Raw genomic sequence first — 20,657 nt, forward strand, 5'->3', positions numbered from 1 at the left:
GTTTATCTTGCCTGCTTTTCCCACAGTGTGAAGTTCTTTATGTTCACAGAACATAAGCCATAGCCTTATCTCCAGAAGTTTTGGGGAGATGCTTACTCCATGCAGGTAGACGGCATGTTTTCTTTCTGCTGTCTGGTGCTAATTTTTCATCTGTTGTTATTCTAATAAGGGCTGAAGAAACATTGGAAATCTATTTCTCAATTCAGGTAAATCTGTTTCTGCTTCTTTCTACTCAAAAGAATCCCATTGTTTGTGAATTCTCATTCTCCTGAAACACACTGTCACCTTTATAATTCCTTCATTGGGAAAAACCAAGATTACCAAATTCGGAATGGAAGGTGTTGAATTACTAGTACTTCTGACCAGTACTGCATACTCAAACTTGAGTTATCTCTCCAGTTACTGTAGGGCTACTTCTGTGAATAAAGCCTCTGGTTGTATGCATATAGTTTTGTTGGTACACCCTTATTATCTGCATCTTCAATGCTTTCACTTCCAAGCTCATAGGGTGTTTGCTGTGCCATCTGTTTTTTCATGCGAGCCTATTTGTCACATACAGTACTTTTAAAAATGATGTGATTAATTGTGGTGAGTTGCAGTATAAACGTCCTTGAATTTTGACCAGAACAACAACTAACCTCTCTGGTTTTTGCTACATGTTGCTACTCTTTCCTACAAAGGGGGTGGGAAATTCTTTCTGATAGCACTGTATGTATATTCACATCTGTGTCCAAACTTTGCTTTCTCCTTAGAGCTACATCCTGGATAGTGGAGGATGCTAACACCTATCCTAATTTCTGTATCAACTATCTGTCCCTGTCTTCTTAACAGTCAAATGTGTGAGGAGAAACAAAAATCCCAACAAGCCCGTTTTTTGCTAAATGGAGAAACAGCTTTGTAAATTGGTTTTCAGTTCTTTCTGTGCCTCATAACTTTGGCAGAGAAGAACTTTGAGCAAGTGAGCAAGGCCGCAGAGGGAAAGTACTCCCCAGTTGAATGCAGCAAGTATTTTTCAGCTCTCACTCTGCTACCACCTACTAATAAAGGGACTGATTTCATTTTGGCTTGTTGAAGAAAGTCTCAAGGAGTGTTTTGGAGTGATAACACAGTGTGTTTGCTGAGGAACAAGTTCCTTGTAGAGAGAATGCATGAAGCAATGCAACACTAGCTGGCAACATTAAAGAATGAAATGGCCTAATAGCAGCAAATTCTACCTGAAACAGATTATTGTAAAATGCTTTACATAGTGTAAACTTGTTATATTTTTCAAGCATTTGCTGTGAAATGTATTCTTAGTTGCTACTTTAATTATTGAGTGGGAATTAAGGCTTTGTAGACTGATTACAAACCAAAATAACTAGAGCTCAATTACAGAGTGAAAGTTAAGATCAGCCAAGCTTGAAAAAGCCGTTTAAGGTAGTACAGAAACCCTTCAGTGAACTGCAGTGACAGATGGTAAGATTACCTGATAGTCAGTAACAAATGATGGCATTTTTGTGTTAAGATCAATCACACTGTAAGTATAAAATGCACTTCTGGAATCTGAGCTCTGAATCTTTTGAATATCCCAGTCTATTTGGCATGTTATTGCAGAAATATTAAGGGGAGTAGGGAGAGGGTTGAAAATGCCCCCAAATGTTAGTTTAGTTAGTGCTCGTATGTTTGAGAATTGTTCTGGAGAATTCAGCCAGTATCTACCAGCACCATGCAGACATTAATGCTGTGCTCATCTCAAGAGCAGCTCAGGTCCTCGAGGACTTTTATCCTCGCTGATTCCTCTGCTTCCCACTTCATTAGAGAGAATAGAGTCCTCACCATTAAAACTATCACCACAGTGTAAAGATTGCCCATAATGTTGATATTTGGCCCAGCTGCTCTACAAATACCACCTGAATCAGCTCTGTCAGCCCTAACGTAAAAGACTATCATAACCCCAGCAACAGAAGTTCTCTTGGTAGCTAGAGATTACTTTTCAAAATAGAGATAGGAACTGAAAGAGCAGAAAAGGGAGAGGATAACAGTATTATTTTTCTTCTTAAGAAGTCATTCTATTCCACAATGGAAGTAATCATCCCAATCTTGATACACATAAAAGGAGTTTTTTGTTAGGGTTTTGGGACACAATTAGAATTGTGACAATCTATCTTTTCTTCCATCTCCTGCAGGTTCACTCATGTTTGCTGCTGTGGGTTATTTGAATTGAGTTGTTGTGGTCTGTGACAACTGTCACCAACTGCATCCTTTCTGGTCAGAGTCATCTGGCATTCTGAGAAGGCCTTGCTGCCATCAAAGATATGCTGGCATTGAACTTTGTGCCAGTGGTAGTACAATTACAGATTTGGCAGATTCAGAACTAGTTAGTCTAGGAAGGGTCTTTTGTCTTCATTTTCATTGTCTTGACACCAACTGAATGCCACATTGAGTGGAAATAAACCAGACCTGACAGGCAATATCTAGTCCAGAAATCAAGAAACTGCTTTACACTAGATATGGGAATAAAATAGCAGCTGAGAATAGATAAACTTATTTTGTTTTTATATGTTTTTGCTTTAATTTTGCTTCATATATAAAATTCTTTATAGAAAGAAGTAAACCTACTCTTTCTCTGAAATAGAGAAGAGGATTGAACTCTTACAGACCCATCCTAAAGGTGGAAGAAAGTATTCATCTTTTTCTAGATCTGAGGAAATCAAGCATATACACCACTGCAGTCTGCCTTCACCATTCTCCCTCTGGAAACTCAGAACTAGTTCATAACAGTTAACTTGAAGGTCTCAGATCTCCTACTGAGGTGTGTGCACAGTGTGCAGTAACTAGTACCAGCTGCTGCTTATCAGACTCATGGGAGCCATCAAGAATTTTTGCAGGGGCCTTGCTGTCCATAGAGCACTGACGAGGGCTTAAAGTTTGCTTTCATATAGATGGCTGGCTGAGGAAAAACAGTCTGAACAAAATAGTGCCTGAATTTGTCCTAATCAGTCAATTTACCCATGTTCTTAAAGTCACACATTTCTAAAGAAATGGTGCATTGTATTTTGATCTTGTGTTAACAAGCCTAATTCTTTCATGTTGTTCTCATATGAAAAGGAGAATTCTCTGAATTCCATAGTGCTGTCCAAGGGAGATTTCATAGTTGAATTATTTAGCGAATTAGTATTATGCCGTGAAGTGTGGGTTGTCATTGGAGTTGTCAACCAACATTTTTGTCCTACTTCAAAAATATTCTTGATATTCTGTGAAACAGCTGCTTGTATCCATCTGTCCATTTTTATTAGACATTGTATATCAAACTTGGAGCTAGTTCAGTGTCAGAGTTAAGAGTACAATAGTATTTTTGAGAGGTACAACTATTACTCACCATCTTTGACCATGAACATTATAGTGGGACTCATATCAGTGCAAACACCGAAAAGAAAAAAAAAAACAACCTGGTAATTTTCACTTACCTTGTAGCAACAATGGTTCTTTGAGATGTCCTTGCCTTTTAACATGTCAAATTCTTGCTATTTTGAATTATGAGGGAATGACTGGAAGGTCAAATCAGAGCTTCCCCTTCTAATCCCTCAGTGGAGCATGAAGAGGTACCGGGCATTTACATAGCACCAGCAGACAGAGCTGTTCATGATGTTCTAAGCTCATGTGTTTGGAAGGGATGCACTTCTAGAGTTACAAAGGGAATATCAGGGGTTTTTTGGTTTTTTTCCTCCTGAAGAGTATTAAAAGACATAAGAAGCTAGCAAAACTAGGAGAGGTGATTTAGTCCTCCAAACTGAAGACAAGAAATACATTGGGTTTCAATCATGAAATAGTAAGCTATTTGCAGTCTTTTCATTTCTGCCAGAGTTTGACCCTAGGGATTTTGACGACATATGCTAAAGTAGGTACAATCACCAGGTCATTAATACATAAATAACAATTTCAGCTGAGGTAGAGCCAAAATAATAATGGCCAATTCTAGCGGTGTGCCAAAAATGGTGGTGGTCAGATTTATGGCATAACAAGAGATGGCAGGGAGAAGAAATACAGTTACAGGGTCAAGGAACATTCTACATTATCAGGTTTTAACAGATAATTTGAGGTCTGAGAATGAAGAACATTAGTAGAGTCAGAAACTTGGAGCAAAGAGATAGGTCATCTGTAGTGAGCATTTCAGTCTTTGAAGCATTCAGTCATAGGTCTCTGGTTGCATTCTGCTTTGTTTTGTTGAAGGTAAGGGAGAGGGTTTAAGGCAAAGACCTGGCAGAAAGGATCTTAATTCTGCAGTGTTTGCTGTCTGCCTGACAAAATTTCCACTGATGTCTGTTCGTCTGAAGTAAGGGATGCCATGGTCAATACAGAGAGGTTGAAAGATCAGAGATGAAACCAAACAGGGATTAATAACAGTTTGTTATTCGTGTGGAAAGAATGACTACATTAATAACATTGGCTGCTGTTTCAGTGATCTGTTTCAGAGAGAGAAGGAGCAGAAGCAACAAGATACAGTGAATTGTCTTATTTATACTTTGCACTAATAGTTCAAATATATTATTTCAGATTTTTTTTCCAGTGTATTTGTATTCCCAGGTAGCACTGAAAAACTATTTTAGCTTTGAAGGTAACTGCTGTTATTGAATGGGCAAAGCCATGTTATACCAAACACAAATTAGAGTAATTACAATAAAATTAATGTTGGTATTGCAGAGTCATTGGCAGAGAAGGAATTACACTTCAAATAGCGAGAAATGCATGTGTTGTGTGTGTCACAATGTAACATTAAAGTGGTTTATTTGTTTTTTTCCAGTTTTTGGTCAGAGTTCAGACAGGAGCTTCATTCATTAATCCCTGATGATATCAGGGTTCCTTAATCAGTTCCTCCTGACACCATGGAAGATTGACTCTGTCTTTCATAAACAGTTTAGCTAATTTTTTCAATGTGGTATCACCTTTCTGATAAACATGGTGGTGGGGAATTAAGTATTTCAGATGCATTAACATTATCAGAGCAAAGTGCTTCATTGTCTCCAGCTCTGTTAATGGTCTTGTTCTGTAGACTAGCACAAGGAATTGGCAGGTAACTGGAGTTTGCACGGTCTTGGTGACAGCATGCAAAGGAGCATTCACATTTTAGGTTAGCTCTGCAACACCCACAGCACCCTCCTCCTTCTCCTCTTCCATTGTTTCCTTTCCCTTTCTGGCTAACAGAACAGAGCTATCTGCTGCTGAAATAAGTTATTTTAGTAGGTCATTTAGGAGCTCGCTTAAATGATTTGTCTCTTTGGAAGGATCAGAAATGAAAAAAAAAAGGGGGGGAAGCACATAATTACTGCCTATCCTTTTGAACATCGATCTGGGACCAGTGAAAGACTCAAAATGAGACTGGTGAGCTTTCTGTCAACTGTGTTCACCGAAAGCACTGTATCATTAAAGGACAGTGGTAGTAATTGCTTAGTGCCATTGCTAAGTTGAACTATTAGTCTGTCAATGCTTGTTCCTGTAATTTAATTTTTCAATGTATGAATTGCTGTTCTGCTATGAAGCATGGAAAGCCATTACTTACGTGATTTGTCATTGTGGTTAAGAACATCAAATAACCTGTATCCTTTACCACCAGCAATGCATCTGTTTGGCCTCAACTGGCAGTTGCAGCAAACTGAAAATGATACATTTGAGAATGGAAAAGTGAATTCTGATACTGTGCCAACACATCCTGTAACAGTACCTGCTGGAGAAAATGGTAAGTGAAACAGGCACCAATTTTTCTCCTTTCAGAGCATTTTCTTTCTTTGTGTCTTGTTTGCATTGCCAGACATAGGCACTTTTCCTTCAAAACTGTATATTTAATGGAAGTACAGAGCATTTGCAAGTAATAGCAACTTAAATATGTATGATGCATAGATACTGAACAGGAGCTGTGTTTCAATTGAAAAGAGCATACCAATCCTCCTACCTAGCATGTGAAGAAAGTGATGGATTGTGGGCAATAATGTCAATCTTACTAGGAAAGCTAGCTGTCAACCAGAATTCCTCATGAGAATTTTATGTGTAATGCTTGATGAAGATAGAAAAGATAACATATCCAGAGAAGTGGAACTTCGGAGGTAGCAGTATAGTGCTGAGATTGGGTTGGGTCATCCTGCCCAAGGGACTGGGGCACCTGGAGTCCCGTGTTGCAGAAATGGTCATAACAAAACTAGGGAGCCTAAGGTGACCAGACACACTATTTCATAAAAAAGACCTGATACCATGATTCAATCTTTGGGTGTCCCAGCAAGCTCTGAACAGTTTTCAGACAAAAGCCCCATCTCTGAAAAGGGGACATAACCTCTTTCTATGAAGAGCTGGCACCAGAAAGGAACTTGAGGGAGGTTTTGTGTACTTTTGAAGCTTCTTTTTCAGCTGTATTGAGAAGGCAACTCATGATCAAGGAGATTCCGATGGCATGATGTTCTTGCTGTGTTTTTTTGTGGTTTTTTTCTCTACAGATGATGATGTTTTCTTTTAATTTCTCTCTGAAATATAAGAAGTCATGATACAAGAGGTTATGTGTAATATGTTGATATGTTTTCTTAAAGTCTCAAGCATATATTATTGAGTCTAAGTCATCCAACCAAAAAAAAGTTGTATTAATTTTGTTGTGGGAGCTTTTAAGCTACAAACCCCATAAACAGACTTTTTTATCGACCTCTTTCCATGTTGCCCTTTAAGATTCTCAAAACATTCAAGGGCCTGTGCACTTTTGGCTAACAGAGGCTTTAAAATCAATAGGTTTTGAATGGAAAACTTGATTTAAATGGTTGATGAATGTGGTGTTTGCCTCATTACACAAAAATCCATTTTCCTTTCACAAGGTAGAACTGACCTCCTTACCACTGGGGAGAAGGGAGCCTCTGCCAGAAGTTGACATCTTGAAAATTCTTCAAGTTATCACAGCTAACAGCTATAGAAAAGATACACCTCAGTTCATTCTTTTTGTCATCTTTGTAACCATATGGAACTTTTCCAATAGGACTTTTTCTTTCTTCATTTCCTTTACCCTATTGCCTTTTTCTTGCACTTAGATATTCATTATCTCTTGCTGTGTTCTTACTTGTTTTGAATGAATAGGAAAATATTACTGTATATATTTAATCAATATTGATGCTGCAGTGACAGCTCATCAACTCACTGTGTTCTGCCCCCAGTAGGCAGTATACTTTCTTGTATAAAATATATATGTGGGTTTGGAAATACTTCATAAATATTAATTGTTCCTTTCCCCTGATTATATTTTTTTTTACAAATTAAAACCCATTTTGCTTTGCCTCGAAGAATAACAGGAAGTATATGAAATCTTCCTTCCTTATCTCCCTAAATCCTATACAAGAGAAAAGGGCTAATTCTGTCCACTGTTAAAATGCTGTCCTCTGCAGAATGTGGTAAGTGGTCATTTATCAGCATACATCAATACTAAACAACAGACAGACCAGAGAATATATATTGTAAACCACAAAAGGAAGGTTAGGCAGAAGGCAAAGTATTATGACTATATGTAAAACTGAAGGAGGGGGGACCCTATAATATAGCAGTTACTGAAAACTGAGGAAGAATCAGTAAAGCCTTAATTTGGATAATTTAACAGCTGAACAACTTTCAATACTGCTCCTCTTTAGCCCTTTGATAATATTCTGATACTCTAATTTGGTTGGGAGAAGTTCCCAGTGTTCTAAGGGTCAGGCATTTTCCTTGAGACTCTGTCATGTACTTTGGGTAATCCTGGGCCTGCTTTGGTCAAGAAATCATAGCAAATTGTGTCCTAGGTCCCAAATACTCATTTGCCATGCAGAAGTATGGGTACTTTGCGTGATGAATGGGCAAAGATTTTGTAGATGTATCCTTACCACCTCTGAAGACAATTTTATATAGAAGCTGCTAGTCATGAATTGACAGTTAAAGCACGTTAAATATTCTTACATGGAAATCATTTAAGTGGTGCTGAAATCCCTGAACAGGCCTTTTCCATAGGTTTTTGTATCTTTTGTGGATTTTTGTTTCCAAACACGGTTTTATTTTTCTAAATGCAGTTTAGAGATACTACATACACCAAATGTTTTACCTATTAATTAGCCATAATGCATTGGCTTATTAGAATCACAAATGCAGCATATCATGATTGTATATATTAGATAGTATGTGATGCACCAAATTAGTGTATGATGAATATTAAATAATAGTATGTCTAGCAACATAAGTACAAATCATTATAAAATATCTATACATATTTTTATGTGTTTGTATTACTGTGTTCTGGGGAGGGTCTGTGGAAGAAGAAATTCCAAGGGTGAAAAAGTATAGTGAAAGAGAAAATATTTAGGAAGCTAAGTATATCAACATTTGGGTTCTTACTTGGACTGTTCTGTCAGTGTGGATTTTTGTGAATAAATGTGACATTTCATATTTTGATGTAAGAACTGTTACTGTTGAGAAAGTGAAAAAGGAAATTATGATGCTGCTAAGAATTTTTCTTACCCCCATTGAGGTACAACAGGGAACAAAGAATCATTACAAGAGGACACAGTCTCAGGCTGCGCCAGGGGAGGTTTAGGTTGGATGTTAGGAAAAAGTTCTATACAGAGAGAGTGATTGCCCATTGGAATGGGCTGCCTGGGCAGGTGGTGGAGTCACCATCATTGGAGGTGTTCAGGAGGAGACTTGATGGGGTGCTTGGTGCCATGGGTTAGTTGTTTAGGTGGTGTTGGATTGGTTGATGGGTTGGACGCGATGATCTTGAAGGTCTCTTCCAACCTGGTTTATTCTATGTATTAATGTCCTGTTGTTAGGAGGGCAAGCAAACAGTGATGATTTGGGGAGAGAGGCGGTGTGGCATTAAAGGGGCATGGGTAAAAGTGCATCTATTTTGGTAAAGAAAATGTGAGTCTGTAGGATCATTATTTGCTACGGGTAAGTGTTGAAGCCCAGTAATAAGCATTCCTGGCAAGCTGGTTATAATGTTTGATACAGCACACTTGCTCAAGCTGTCTAGTTCATCTCTTCAATAGTAAGAGGTAGCTGTTTGTCATTTCAAATGTACAAATATGGGAAACTGCAGATCAATACTGCAAATAAGTGTTTATTGTTTAGTGACTGCCAGTCATCAGTGTGTGAATTATACTACACAATGTGCTTAAATGTGAAAGGGGTGGTAAGAAACAAATGCTTAAATGAACCAAAATACTGGATACAGCTCCATCTTCTAGAATAACATACAAACATTGTGAAAGGTTAAGTCCAAAGCAGGAAAAGCAGCAGACTCATCCTGAAAAGTAAAAATAAAAAAAGCTTTCTCCAAGATCAGGTACTAAACTGTCTGTTCTCAGCAGAGTACTGATCAATATGATGAGACATTTTCAGTGACTTCAACACCGTTGTGGTACAGATCTGGTGATGATACAAGCCCCCTGCTCAAAGCCTCTCCGTACTGCTTCTGTACCTGTTTAATTCAGCAGCAGTCTCTGTTCATCTTGGATGCACAAAATGTGGCAAGGATCAATCTGTGACCTCACCTGGCATTTCAGATTGTAATCTACTTTTTAAGTCTAAATGTTTGCAAAAAGGTTGTGTCAGTTTGCTCCACCAAATGATGAATAATGTGGAATTTGAATGTGAAAGGCAGGGTAGCAATAGAGTGTTGTCAGTCTATCAGAACACTTTTATGCAAACAAATTAGCATCACTTGAACATGTTTATCACATTGAGATGGGTTTAGTTAAAACTTTATAATAGACTGGCTGCTGGGGGGGGGTGGGGGGAGAAGGAATATAAATTGGTAAAAACAAAGTGGGCTGTAGGATTGTAACTATAGTTCCATCTTTCTTTATATTTCTTCCCAAAGCTCACCTTTGTGTGCCACCTGCTTAAATGTGGCATTACTTGCTTACTCCAGAGTTGAGGTGTTGGTAAGCAAGTTCTTAAATGCATCTTTGCATTTGACAGCACTGATTCTATTGGATTGAAGTGGGCTTTGACCCTGGCCCCAGCTTTTAAGACTGCCCATGTCCAGCTGCATGACATAGAGTTAGTGTCTGAACATCAGATCTGAGTCTTTGGCCTCAAACAGACTTGATGAAAGTTCATCTAAACCATCCCAGAATTCAAAAATAAATGACGTTTAAAATGAAGTTTAAGACTTTATTTCTTTTTTAATGCCACAACCAGGAGTCCAGTTGTTCAGTGCTAGTATTTGACATCACATGTCTTTTGCGTGTTAGCATCTTCTTTCCCTCTTCTGGGCATGTCCAAGCCATCATCAGTGGCCTCCTAAGGCTGACTGATAGTTGCACAGATGCTTTACAGAGAAAAATTGTTAATGCCTTTCAGTGCTATGTTCTCATTCCTAGTAATTGGCCTGAAGGATAAATGCATATTCATAATACAGGAAAACAGTGAAAGTACCAGATTTTGACATGCAGTTACACATTTTATTCAGGACACAATGTGGACAAGGAGGTGATGATAAACTTGAGGCTGGGGCTAGGAAGTGAGGAGGATGAAGGTATTACAAGAAGAGAAGGTGTAAGAATAGAATATAGAATAGAATATACATAGTGGAGCAAGAAATATTGCCTTTTTAGGGAGGAACCACAAACATAAAAAAATAGAGAACTAGACCTGTAGATACTGTAAGTAGTGTATAAATGCTCTCATATTTAATGTAGAAAAGACTGTATATTGCTTATTTGGACCACTTATGTTTATATATCTGTTCTTGCTATTCTATTTCCCTCTACCTTAAATATTTTTAGTGTGAGACCTTATGCTGGAAAACCCCTGTTAAAATGCTTGAGAAAATGAATTAATTAATTAATTAATTAACTTTCTGTAGATCCTCAAACAGTTTCCATAGTGCTAGTGCTTAGGGATGTTACAGTAGTTTTCCTTGGTAGATATTTGTGGTATCTTCACCATTTTATTTCCATATCAGTAAATTCCCTGGGATCTTACATTCAGAAAGGTTGATAGATAACAGTTTATCTCCTGTGATTCTAAATATTTGCTGGTTTATATGAAGGATGATTGAAAGCAAGAAATTAATATTCATTTATTTTATCTTTTCTTATTCTAACCTGTCAGGAAAATCGGGAGGATTTGCACAAGAAAACAACACTATAGATTCTGGAGAACTTGATATAGGCCGAAGAGCAATACAAGAGGTTCCCCCTGGGATTTTTTGGAGATCACAACTCTTCATTGATCAGCCACAGTTTCTAAAATTCAATATATCCCTTCAGAAGGATGCACTGATTGGAGTATATGGCCGAAAAGGCTTACCACCTTCGCACACTCAGGTGAGAAGCGCTTGCATTAAAAGTTGGACATGTTACTGAAAAGTGTGAGCTTTTATCTTTCCTTTCTCAGGATTATATCCTTTCATGATCTGCTGATTTTTATTTCAACATTTTGTACTTTATTGATCTCATGTGGTGTCCAAGACATGATGCTGCAAGTGATGGCATCTTAAATGAGGAGGAGCATCCTTATTTATGAGCTGTTGTGAATGCTGTGAGCAATGATGATGTTTCAGATATGGAGTTGTTTCAAGCAGAATTTTTCTTCTGTGGTGTATAAACATATTTAAAATCCTAAATAAACTAATACAGCATCTTACGTGGCACATGCTGCACATGTCACATGCCTGGCAAAGAGCACATCAGCCAAATTTCCAAGCAAGAGCACAAGAGATTTTCAAGAAAGTTTCAGTTCTGCAGCAAATGCTACAGTGTTTGCAGCTTGGTGTCTCACTAAAGAAATACACAAAAGAAAAAATATGTAATATGTGTCTATGAAGAACGCGGGGTTCTAAAGTTACCCATCTTTACTAGACATCTAGTGTCTTGAAACTTTGTTCATAAGTGTCCCAGAGGATTTCTTCTGTTCCTCCCCTCAGAAGCTAAGTACACTTTTTATTGTATAGGGTCATGCCTTTGCATAGTAACAAATAAACAGTTTTTATCCATAGTTACAGAGAAGTTGAAGTATGAAAGAATGAATAGTCTTATGCATTGGCAGAACAAAGGGAGAATCATTTTCTTAGACTGTATTTCATAATCAATTGTACTGAGATTTTACTTGCAAGATATAAGTTTCCCCATGTTTAGATTGCCTTCAGCTCAATCCAGGTGCTGGCTCTAAGCCATTTTTCCACCTGAAAAGGGAGCTGAGTTTATGCTCTCCTATGCTAATTAAAGTATTATGCAACATCTTGCTGATTTTTATTATTTTTTTTTCTAAGTGTATGCATTTGCCGTGGACACAGCTCTTAAGTGTGGCAACATAACAGAATAATTGGAATGAAGCTTGGCTGAGTATGCCTGATACGCAGCTGCAACAGAAAACCAATAACTACAAAATGAAAATATTTTATTTTAATTTACTTCCACTATTTTTAGTTCTGATTTGCATGCTATTGCACTGTTTGATTTTGTGTGTGTGTGTGTTTTTTTCTTCAGGCATAACTTCTAAAATACCTAAAGCACAGAAATACTGCCAATACCTAGCAGTCACAAACAACAGAGGAAGAACTAGGGTCAGCAAAGGAGTTTCATACAGCTAAAATCACAGAATGTTGCATTTGCTTTGTTTTTTTTAGTTTAGCTTCTGTTAAACTATAAATGAGTGACTGCAGAAAATGCACTTCTATTTATTTAAAAATTTGACCCTCATGGAAATTAGTGAGTGGGTTTTCCTCAGACCGTCACACGTGAACTCCCACCCTCAGGCAGACAACAAGCCTGAGAAATTCTAGCTCAAAGAAAATTGATTCAGAAAAGTTATCAGCCATTGGAAATAGGGGTTTTGAATACCAATGCCATCTCAGTGATAACAATAATAACAGGAGCTAGGGGGATTGTGGCAAGAATGAATAAAACTGAAGATGCTGATCTGGACTGTGCATTTATGTGAGAGGTTGTGGAAATAGATAAGTCTATGAAAAATGATCCTTACGTGATTCCTTATCCTGGAAAAAGATTGAAATAGGGGTGCCCTTTATCAAAAAACTCAGGAAAGGGAGATAACAATATCTGTTTCTCATCATCTGCATTATGCAGACTCCTTTCCCTTTGGATTCCCACTGCCCAAGTGCTTGTGTAAGTATGATACAGACGCAAAATCGTATGTGAATCCTGCTACTGTATCTTCTGTAGTTTCTGTGGCATTTTGGATGCATTGTTCCTGGGATATAGGTCAAGCTCTCTTGTCCTATTTTTGCCTGGTGTATAATCAGAGTAGTTTTTACAAATCATTTGACTGACAATTGACACCTTGAAAAATTAGACATGTGTATTGATCAGTGCCCTAGAGAACTTCCAAGGCTGCTGGAGATGTACAAGAGCACAAAGTGATCAGAATGTACCAGATTCAGACTTAAAACTAGTGATGTTTGGTTTGGTTTAGTGCCTGAAATAATGTATGCTTTCTCCTAAAAATGCAGTTCCAGTGAGTGGTTGGAAGAGAGGGGCTGTGACCATGCTCCTGCATATAGGAAAAAAAAAAAAAGGAGTAAAATACTTCTCAACAGTTTAAGCCTTTCTGCTACAAAGTCCTAATCAGAGGACTTTGGTAAAACACATATTTTACCGGTACAAGCCATGTCCTCATCAAAGTATCAGATTGAGAGAGGTGATTCTGCCTCTCCTGGAGTACTGTGTCCAGCTCTGGAACCCTCAACACAAGAAGGACATGGACCTGATGGAGCAGGGCCAGAGGAGGGCTATGAAAATTATCATGAGGCTGGAACACCTCTCCTACAAGGACAGGCTGACAGAGCTGGGGTTGTTCAGCCTGGAGAAGAGAAGGCTCCAAGGACACCTAATAGTATTCTTCTAGGACCTAAAGAGGGCTGGAGAGGGGACTACATAAAAAGGCCTGTGGTGATAGGGTAAGGGACAATGGTTTTAAGTTAGAGAAGAGTAGATTTAGACTGGATGTTGGGAACAAGTTCTTTACCATGAGGGTGGTGAAACCCTGAGACAGGTTGCCCAGGGAGGTTAGTTGAAGCCCCATCCCTGGAGATATTCAAGGTCAGGCTCTGAGTGACCTCATCTAATGCAGGATGTTCCTGCTCACTGCAGGGGTGTTGGACTTGATGACCTTTGGTTGTCCCTTCCAACCCAAACCATTCTATGACATAAACAAAACAAGGTATTTAGGCAAAAATTCATCTAATGGAATAGAATATTATGGGATCTGCAGTCATAAATCTTTTTATTGTTTTCTTATTTCCCCTGACACTTATGGCTTGTGCTGTCAAAAGTTCTTAACTGCAAGCCAGACATAGCTGGCAGGGACAGTCTAAGAAGATAATTTTGGGCTTTACTCCATCCTTCCTTTGGACAAGGCAACTTACTTGTCTACTTTCTAGTGTCATGGGAGCTTATTAGAAAAATACATGAATGTTCACACTGAATTTCATCAAAGGGCCATCTAGCCCAGCATTCTGTCTGTGATGGTGGCTATTAGCAAATACATAGAGATTGATATAGCAGGAAGACAGATTTGTAGTTACTCTTCCTACAATACTCTCCTGGCCTCCAGCTTTCAAAGGCTGAAGGATTTCCTGAGTCAAACATGCTGTCTTCATATTTTAAAACCTTCAATAGATTCTTTTTCGCCTGTGAATTTGAGTAATCATCTTTAAACCTATGGAAGCTTTTAGCAGCCATGACATATGCAGCAGGGAGTTTCATGGCTATGCTCCTTAGTGTGTTTTGAGGCAGCATCCTGGTAGCTTTAGTTTGACTCACTGTTGGTAGTTTTGGAAGGGGCAGTGAAGAGTTTTTTGGCTATTTCTTCTCCATGCCACCCTTGATTTATTTATGTTTATTTGTATTTACTATATATATATTTAGTGCCTGTGTTTTTTCTAGTCTCTTTTGTCATTCTTTGTGTGAAACTTGCTTGAATCCTTTGATCATCCTTGCCATTCCCCAATAAATTGGGTAATACTCCACAATTTTACTGCAGCCTTTATAAGATGGGGAGACCAGAACAGCACATGGTAGCAGATGTTTTACTATGTTTCATACAATGCTTTAATCATGTCTGGTTCGATATTTTGTTTTAGTTTTTTTCAGTTAATCATAGAACTAGTATTTCTAGGGTAGATTGTCTACCATAGCTCTCAACATCTCATCCCAGAATGATAAATGTTGGCTCAAAGCCCATCTCTGGATGTATAAAACTAGGGTTGTTTCATGAGGACTTTGAAAAGTAGAATCTCACCCATCTATATCACTTCATGTCTGCATCTTTTGAATGCTATCTGCCCTTATCTCCTAGTCACAGAGTGACAAGTGCTAATAACAGAATTTATGCAAACGAGCAACTGCTGCCTGTTTCTCAAACGTCAGTTTTTGGATTTTTAGCTCTTATGTTAAATAATAGAGAACTCATTACTACCTGCACTCTGCCAACATTCAAAAAGTTTCCTTACCAGCTGTCCCCCTCCACAATCATTGCTCATATGCCTGTGATATTCTACATGTAGAATCACACACCGCCATCTTCTTTAGCTCTCTCCTTACAGCTTCCTCGTTTCTAGAATGGCTGCCTTCTCTCCCCATCACCTTTGGCTGTAGTGCAAAACTTGCGTATTTATTACATTTTCCACCTTGTTCTCCACTTCACCCCTGGACCCTTTGCCTGTTTAGCCACCTCTTCTTTTGTTTTGGTTTTTTTTTTTCTATTTTTTTGGTATCCATTTGAAACTGGACAGTACAAGTAAGAGGAGTCTTATCTTTCCATAGCTGTGTGGCCTGTATCAATCTGATGCCAATTCTTCTGTGACTGCAATGGACATAAGAAAGTATAGTAGAAAGAACTTGGGAGATATCTCAAGAAGTCTTTTAGTTTATACCTTCATTTTGGAGCAAGATCAATAGTATCTAAACCACTTCTATCAGTTTCTTAGCATTTCATCATAAAATAACAGATTGCAGCAAATGTAACTCTTCTTATGTCCCATAACCCAAAATGTGAGGGACACAGCATGTGGGGAATTATTTGATGTATTACAATCTGGACAGAATTTTTGGTTGTGTTTCTGTATGAACTCTGTACAAAAAAAGAGTTTCAAGCACAGCCACTATCTGTATGTCACAAACCAATCTGAGGTGCATAGTTCTCTTTTTCTGGGGAATCATAAATAAATCAACCAGAAGTAATTGACGGCGGCCATCCATTCAAAACCCAATCAATGCGAGCCTGAAAGTCTTTGTGACACATTCTAAAAATGTCAGTTCCTTTGCAGCCAGAGAATCAATATGTTTATTTAAAGAGACTTTATGAATAAAAAAAGGGACTTTGGTTTAAAGCTAAATCAAATGGAATGCTAAGGAAAATCAGCACGTTTAGATTCAAAATAAAGGTAATTAATTTATCCTTACCGGAGGAAAATTGAAATGGTATCTTTTTTTTGCTTATGGAGAGAATTATTTTTACAAGTCTGTTTCTCTTACCATGTCCCAAATACCAAAAAACAAAAAAGGAAAAAGAAAAGGGAAAAAAAAAAAAAAACCAAGCAAACAAAACAAAACAAACAACCTGTAAAAGGGTTAAGATGAATTATTGTGTTTTGCTGGAGGACTGACAGAACAGTAAATTCCCTTTCGTATGGCTTTTAAAATGTAATCTAAAATTGTGTTCTGATAACGTCATATGTCCTTATTACATTACACATATGAAGTCATTAATTGTACCATGCTTGTCTGCCATTAGTGTGCTATCTGTGGTCAAGCAAGTAGTGTATTGATTTGTCCCTGTATCAAAAACATGGAATTATCCTCCTACAAAAAGTGATCCTGTGTGCCATACAGCTTACAAGGTCACTTGCAGTGTCCGTAACTTATTTGTTAAAACTCAGAACTCTGTGAGCTTTCTGTTTCTTAAAACATCAGTGGAAAACATGACCAGAGAGAAATGCTGAGGGGAAAAACAAAACAAACCAAAAAACTGTTTTTCTCTCTCTCACACAAAATAAGATAAATATTTAATTCTCTGACAAATGAGAGTGTTGAATGGTTTTGAGTAATTGGTGCTCTTCAATAATGGTTGCATTTATTTACATGTGGTGCTGCATGCCCATTTGTAGTAACAGCATGCTGAGGTACTGGATTCTGCACATCCTAATCACGTAATCACATTATGTTCTTGTTCAGACATAGCTGGAAAAGTGTCTTAAGTGTTGATAGAGGCATATTAGCTACACATTGCTTTTGCACCCTGACTGGTGAGAAGATAATTCTGACTACCTGAGAGGAACATTCTTATAACAGCAGTGAATTCTGGCCTGCAATTTCAAGAAGAGAACATAAGTAGTTAAATCCTTGTTGCAGGACAAAGGCTATCACATTTTCTTTTGTCCCAGGAGCAGTTTTTGGAGTCTCAAGTCAAGGTGTAAAACTGATTCTCTGGTCCCAGTAACTGATGTTATCCTAGCTCAGGTGATTCAGCCATTTCACATACTGGCCTTTACTTTAATAGGCTGTGGATGTAATTCCATTTGAGAGAGATCTCAAATGGGCGGGAAGATTGCAGGGTTACATGGCATGGTTCACTTCATACAATAAATATGTGTCAAAGTGAAATTGTGAGCAGACTTGACAGGAAAAGCAGAAAGTCTCTATCACAAGCAAGAACACTCTTTAGTTTTCCTGTATGTTTGATTTTGCTATATACACACTGATCTTTACATGGTAAACATGCAGAAGACATCTTTCCATCTATGGGAGTAGGCTCCCAGATAGTGTAAATCAGCACAAGATCCAGAGCAGGTTTCGCCCTCCAGGTGTTACATAGTGTAGGTTAAAATTAACAGGCCTAAAATCTTGAGTGTGAGTTTGCTTGCTTATCAGCTGAGATGCCGCTACATTTTTCCAAGCCCCGCTGATTAGGTGGATGATGGTTGTTAAAAATATGATTGTTGTTAACACAAAAATGTGTGCTGTCCATTGATCTGTGATACTGTAGTTTTGTCAGTTTATCATTCTCAGAAATTGCAATGTCTTATGCTTTCCTTGTTCTCTCTTGGGTTTCTATGCTAGGAAGTAAAGCTCTTGCTCTCATTCCTCCGGATCTCCAGAATGCCCAAAATGGGGACTGAACAATTTAATTCTTCATCCAAAACTGAATGAAAAGTAGATTGTTGGTATTGGATTTTATTCTTAACTCATATGCATATAACACACAGCTCTCCTGTAATTGAGATGGAAGTCGTGACTGGAGATTCATTTCAACTGATGTTTTCTTCCTCCAATATATGTAGTAGTTTCACTGGCTAGATGTCACTGAAGAAGCTACTCTAATAAGCATAAACATGCTATTTTGTTTGAAGTGTTAGCAGGGGACAAAGAAATAAGCAGGGGTTGATTACAGCATCTTCTTCCCTCCTCCCAAAGAAAACTTTTGGTCAGAATACAAGCATATTGTCAGGTTGTTTGTGGGAAGCTGGTGGTGCTGTGGGTCATCCCATGAGTCATCAAGTTCCTGTCTGTTCCTTCCTGCAGTATGACTTTGTGGAGCTCCTGGATGGCAGCCGGCTGATAGCAAGAGAGCAACGCAACCTGCTAGAATCAGAGCGAGCGGGGCGGCAGGCAAGGTCTGTCAGTCTCCACGAGGCAGGTTTTATTCAGTATTTGGATTCTGGCATCTGGCATCTGGCCTTTTATAATGATGGGAAAAATGCGGAGCAGGTGTCTTTTAATACCATAATTATAGGTAAGCATAATCTTCAAAGTTCTTATCAAACTCTAGGCTCTGGGCAGGGTATTTTGGAATATAGAGACAAGTTTTCATAGTTAAATGATCTGACTTTTTTCACAGGTTTTCCATTCATAGTGTTTTATTTGCTGCTCAGAACAAAATGCAGAATATCTGTATCAGTTACTTGGTCTAAGGCATAAGGAGTGAAGCTCCTTGTAAAACAGTGCTTGAAAGGAGGATGCTATTTTGAAGCATGGATTTTAAGTATGGAGCTGGTGGTTTTCCCATTGCAATACATTGGAATGTAGTGTCCTAGAATACTAGAGGCATGGGCAATAGAAAACCACAGTTATTCATGCTCTTCAAACACACCAAACATAAACACTTCTCTGGAAGCAAGAGCATGCTCTCACTTAGTATGATTCAAATTATAGATACTTCATGCAGTGAGCATCTGTGAATTATCCTCTTTTTTTTTCCCCCCCCCTTAGAGTCTGTGGTGGAATGCCCCCGAAATTGCCATGGTAACGGTGAATGTGTTTCTGGATCCTGCCATTGTTTTCCTGGGTTTCTGGGCCCTGATTGTTCGAGAGGTAAATCAACTTGGTATATTCTCAAGTCAGTTTAAAGCAGCTTGAAGACAAATATGTTGCGGAAGTGACTGGCATGTGACTCGCTTCTTAGATGTTCTTCTCTATAAAACTTTGGTGAAGAACTTGATTTTAATTTTTCTGCCATGTTTTATTTCACAGCAGCCTGCCCAGTGCTGTGTAGTGGCAATGGGCAGTACTCCAAAGGACGCTGCCTGTGTTACAGTGGCTGGAAGGGCACCGAGTGTGACGTGCCTACAACGCAGTGCATCGATCCCCAGTGCGGGGGTCGGGGCATTTGCATCATGGGCTCCTGCGCCTGCAACTCTGGATACAAAGGAGAAAACTGTGAAGAAGGTAAATGAGTAAATATTTACCCCAGCAACTGCTATTGTTGGTCAGGTTTCCAGCTGATGCATCCAGCTGCAATGGCTTTGCTAGAGCTAGATCATACACACTAATGGTGTCTCTTCAAAAATCATTTTAGAAAACTAAAAGCTTAAAAGTTGATTCTGGGAATCGCTGGTTTCACTGAATTCTACAGAACTGTTACACTTTATTCATTCTTAAGTAATCAGTGGGAAAATTCTTAATAATGTGTGACATCTTTTTGCTTTCCAGTGTATTTATGTTTATTTTTTCTGGCTGAGGTCAGCTAAGAAGAAAGCACACAAAAACTAGGTGTTGGAATACAAGAAGACTTATTGAATTTTCACAATATAGAATAAATCATTAAGGTATTTCATTTATTAGTGATGTTTTCCACCAACCACATTGTGGAAAGTGCTGATTCAAATGCATCAGAGTGAAAAATGACACGTCATTTTTATATTCCAGAGATGTGCATAATAATATTCATTCTGGTGTGCTGAAAAACACAGCTCATTTTCCATTCTATTTTTTAGGGAGTAAAAAGCACCATTTTCTTCCTCAATCAAATTGATTTTATTGATCTCCACATACAAAGTAATGCAATTAAGACTCTGGAATTAAATTTTCAGACCATTGACCCTACAAGTGTAACATTTTATTGAGTCAAACTGCTAAATTAAATCTCGTCATCTAAAGCACATTAAAGTGAATTAAGACAGATAGACAGTATGCAACTCATTTATTTGTGAAACAAGTTGAGGGTCCTATGCTGTCAGAACTCTGCAGCGGTGGATTGGGAGGGTCAGTTGGTAGCAAGTGCTGTAGAGAATCCAACACTTGTTGCATAGAACAGAGATCAGTTGTCCAAGGCCCAAAGCCAATCTTGTAATTCAGAAAAAATAGCAAACCTTGAAATGTTCTCCATTATCTCAGTGGTAGTCTCGATGTCATTTGTGTGCACACGCAAATTTCACAATACAGAAA

The 20,657-nt window shown here is 38.3% G+C and overlaps 1 protein-coding gene across 1 annotated transcript in view; it reads left to right on the forward strand.

Annotated features, from left to right (window-relative positions):
- TENM3 (teneurin transmembrane protein 3) overlaps nucleotides 1-20,657 on the forward strand; it is a 481,887-nt gene that overhangs the window by 375,029 nt on the left and 86,201 nt on the right. Inside the window, exons 8-12 of the mRNA XM_054166328.1 lie at nucleotides 5,591-5,713; nucleotides 11,086-11,300; nucleotides 18,516-18,726; nucleotides 19,203-19,304; nucleotides 19,464-19,658. Coding sequence (XP_054022303.1) covers nucleotides 5,591-5,713; nucleotides 11,086-11,300; nucleotides 18,516-18,726; nucleotides 19,203-19,304; nucleotides 19,464-19,658 — 846 coding nt within the window. The remainder of the gene's footprint in view (nucleotides 1-5,590; nucleotides 5,714-11,085; nucleotides 11,301-18,515; nucleotides 18,727-19,202; nucleotides 19,305-19,463; nucleotides 19,659-20,657) is intronic.

Source organism: Dryobates pubescens, chromosome 1 (genome assembly GCF_014839835.1).
Source record: "Dryobates pubescens isolate bDryPub1 chromosome 1, bDryPub1.pri, whole genome shotgun sequence".
Taxonomy (NCBI): Eukaryota; Metazoa; Chordata; class Aves; order Piciformes; family Picidae; genus Dryobates; species Dryobates pubescens.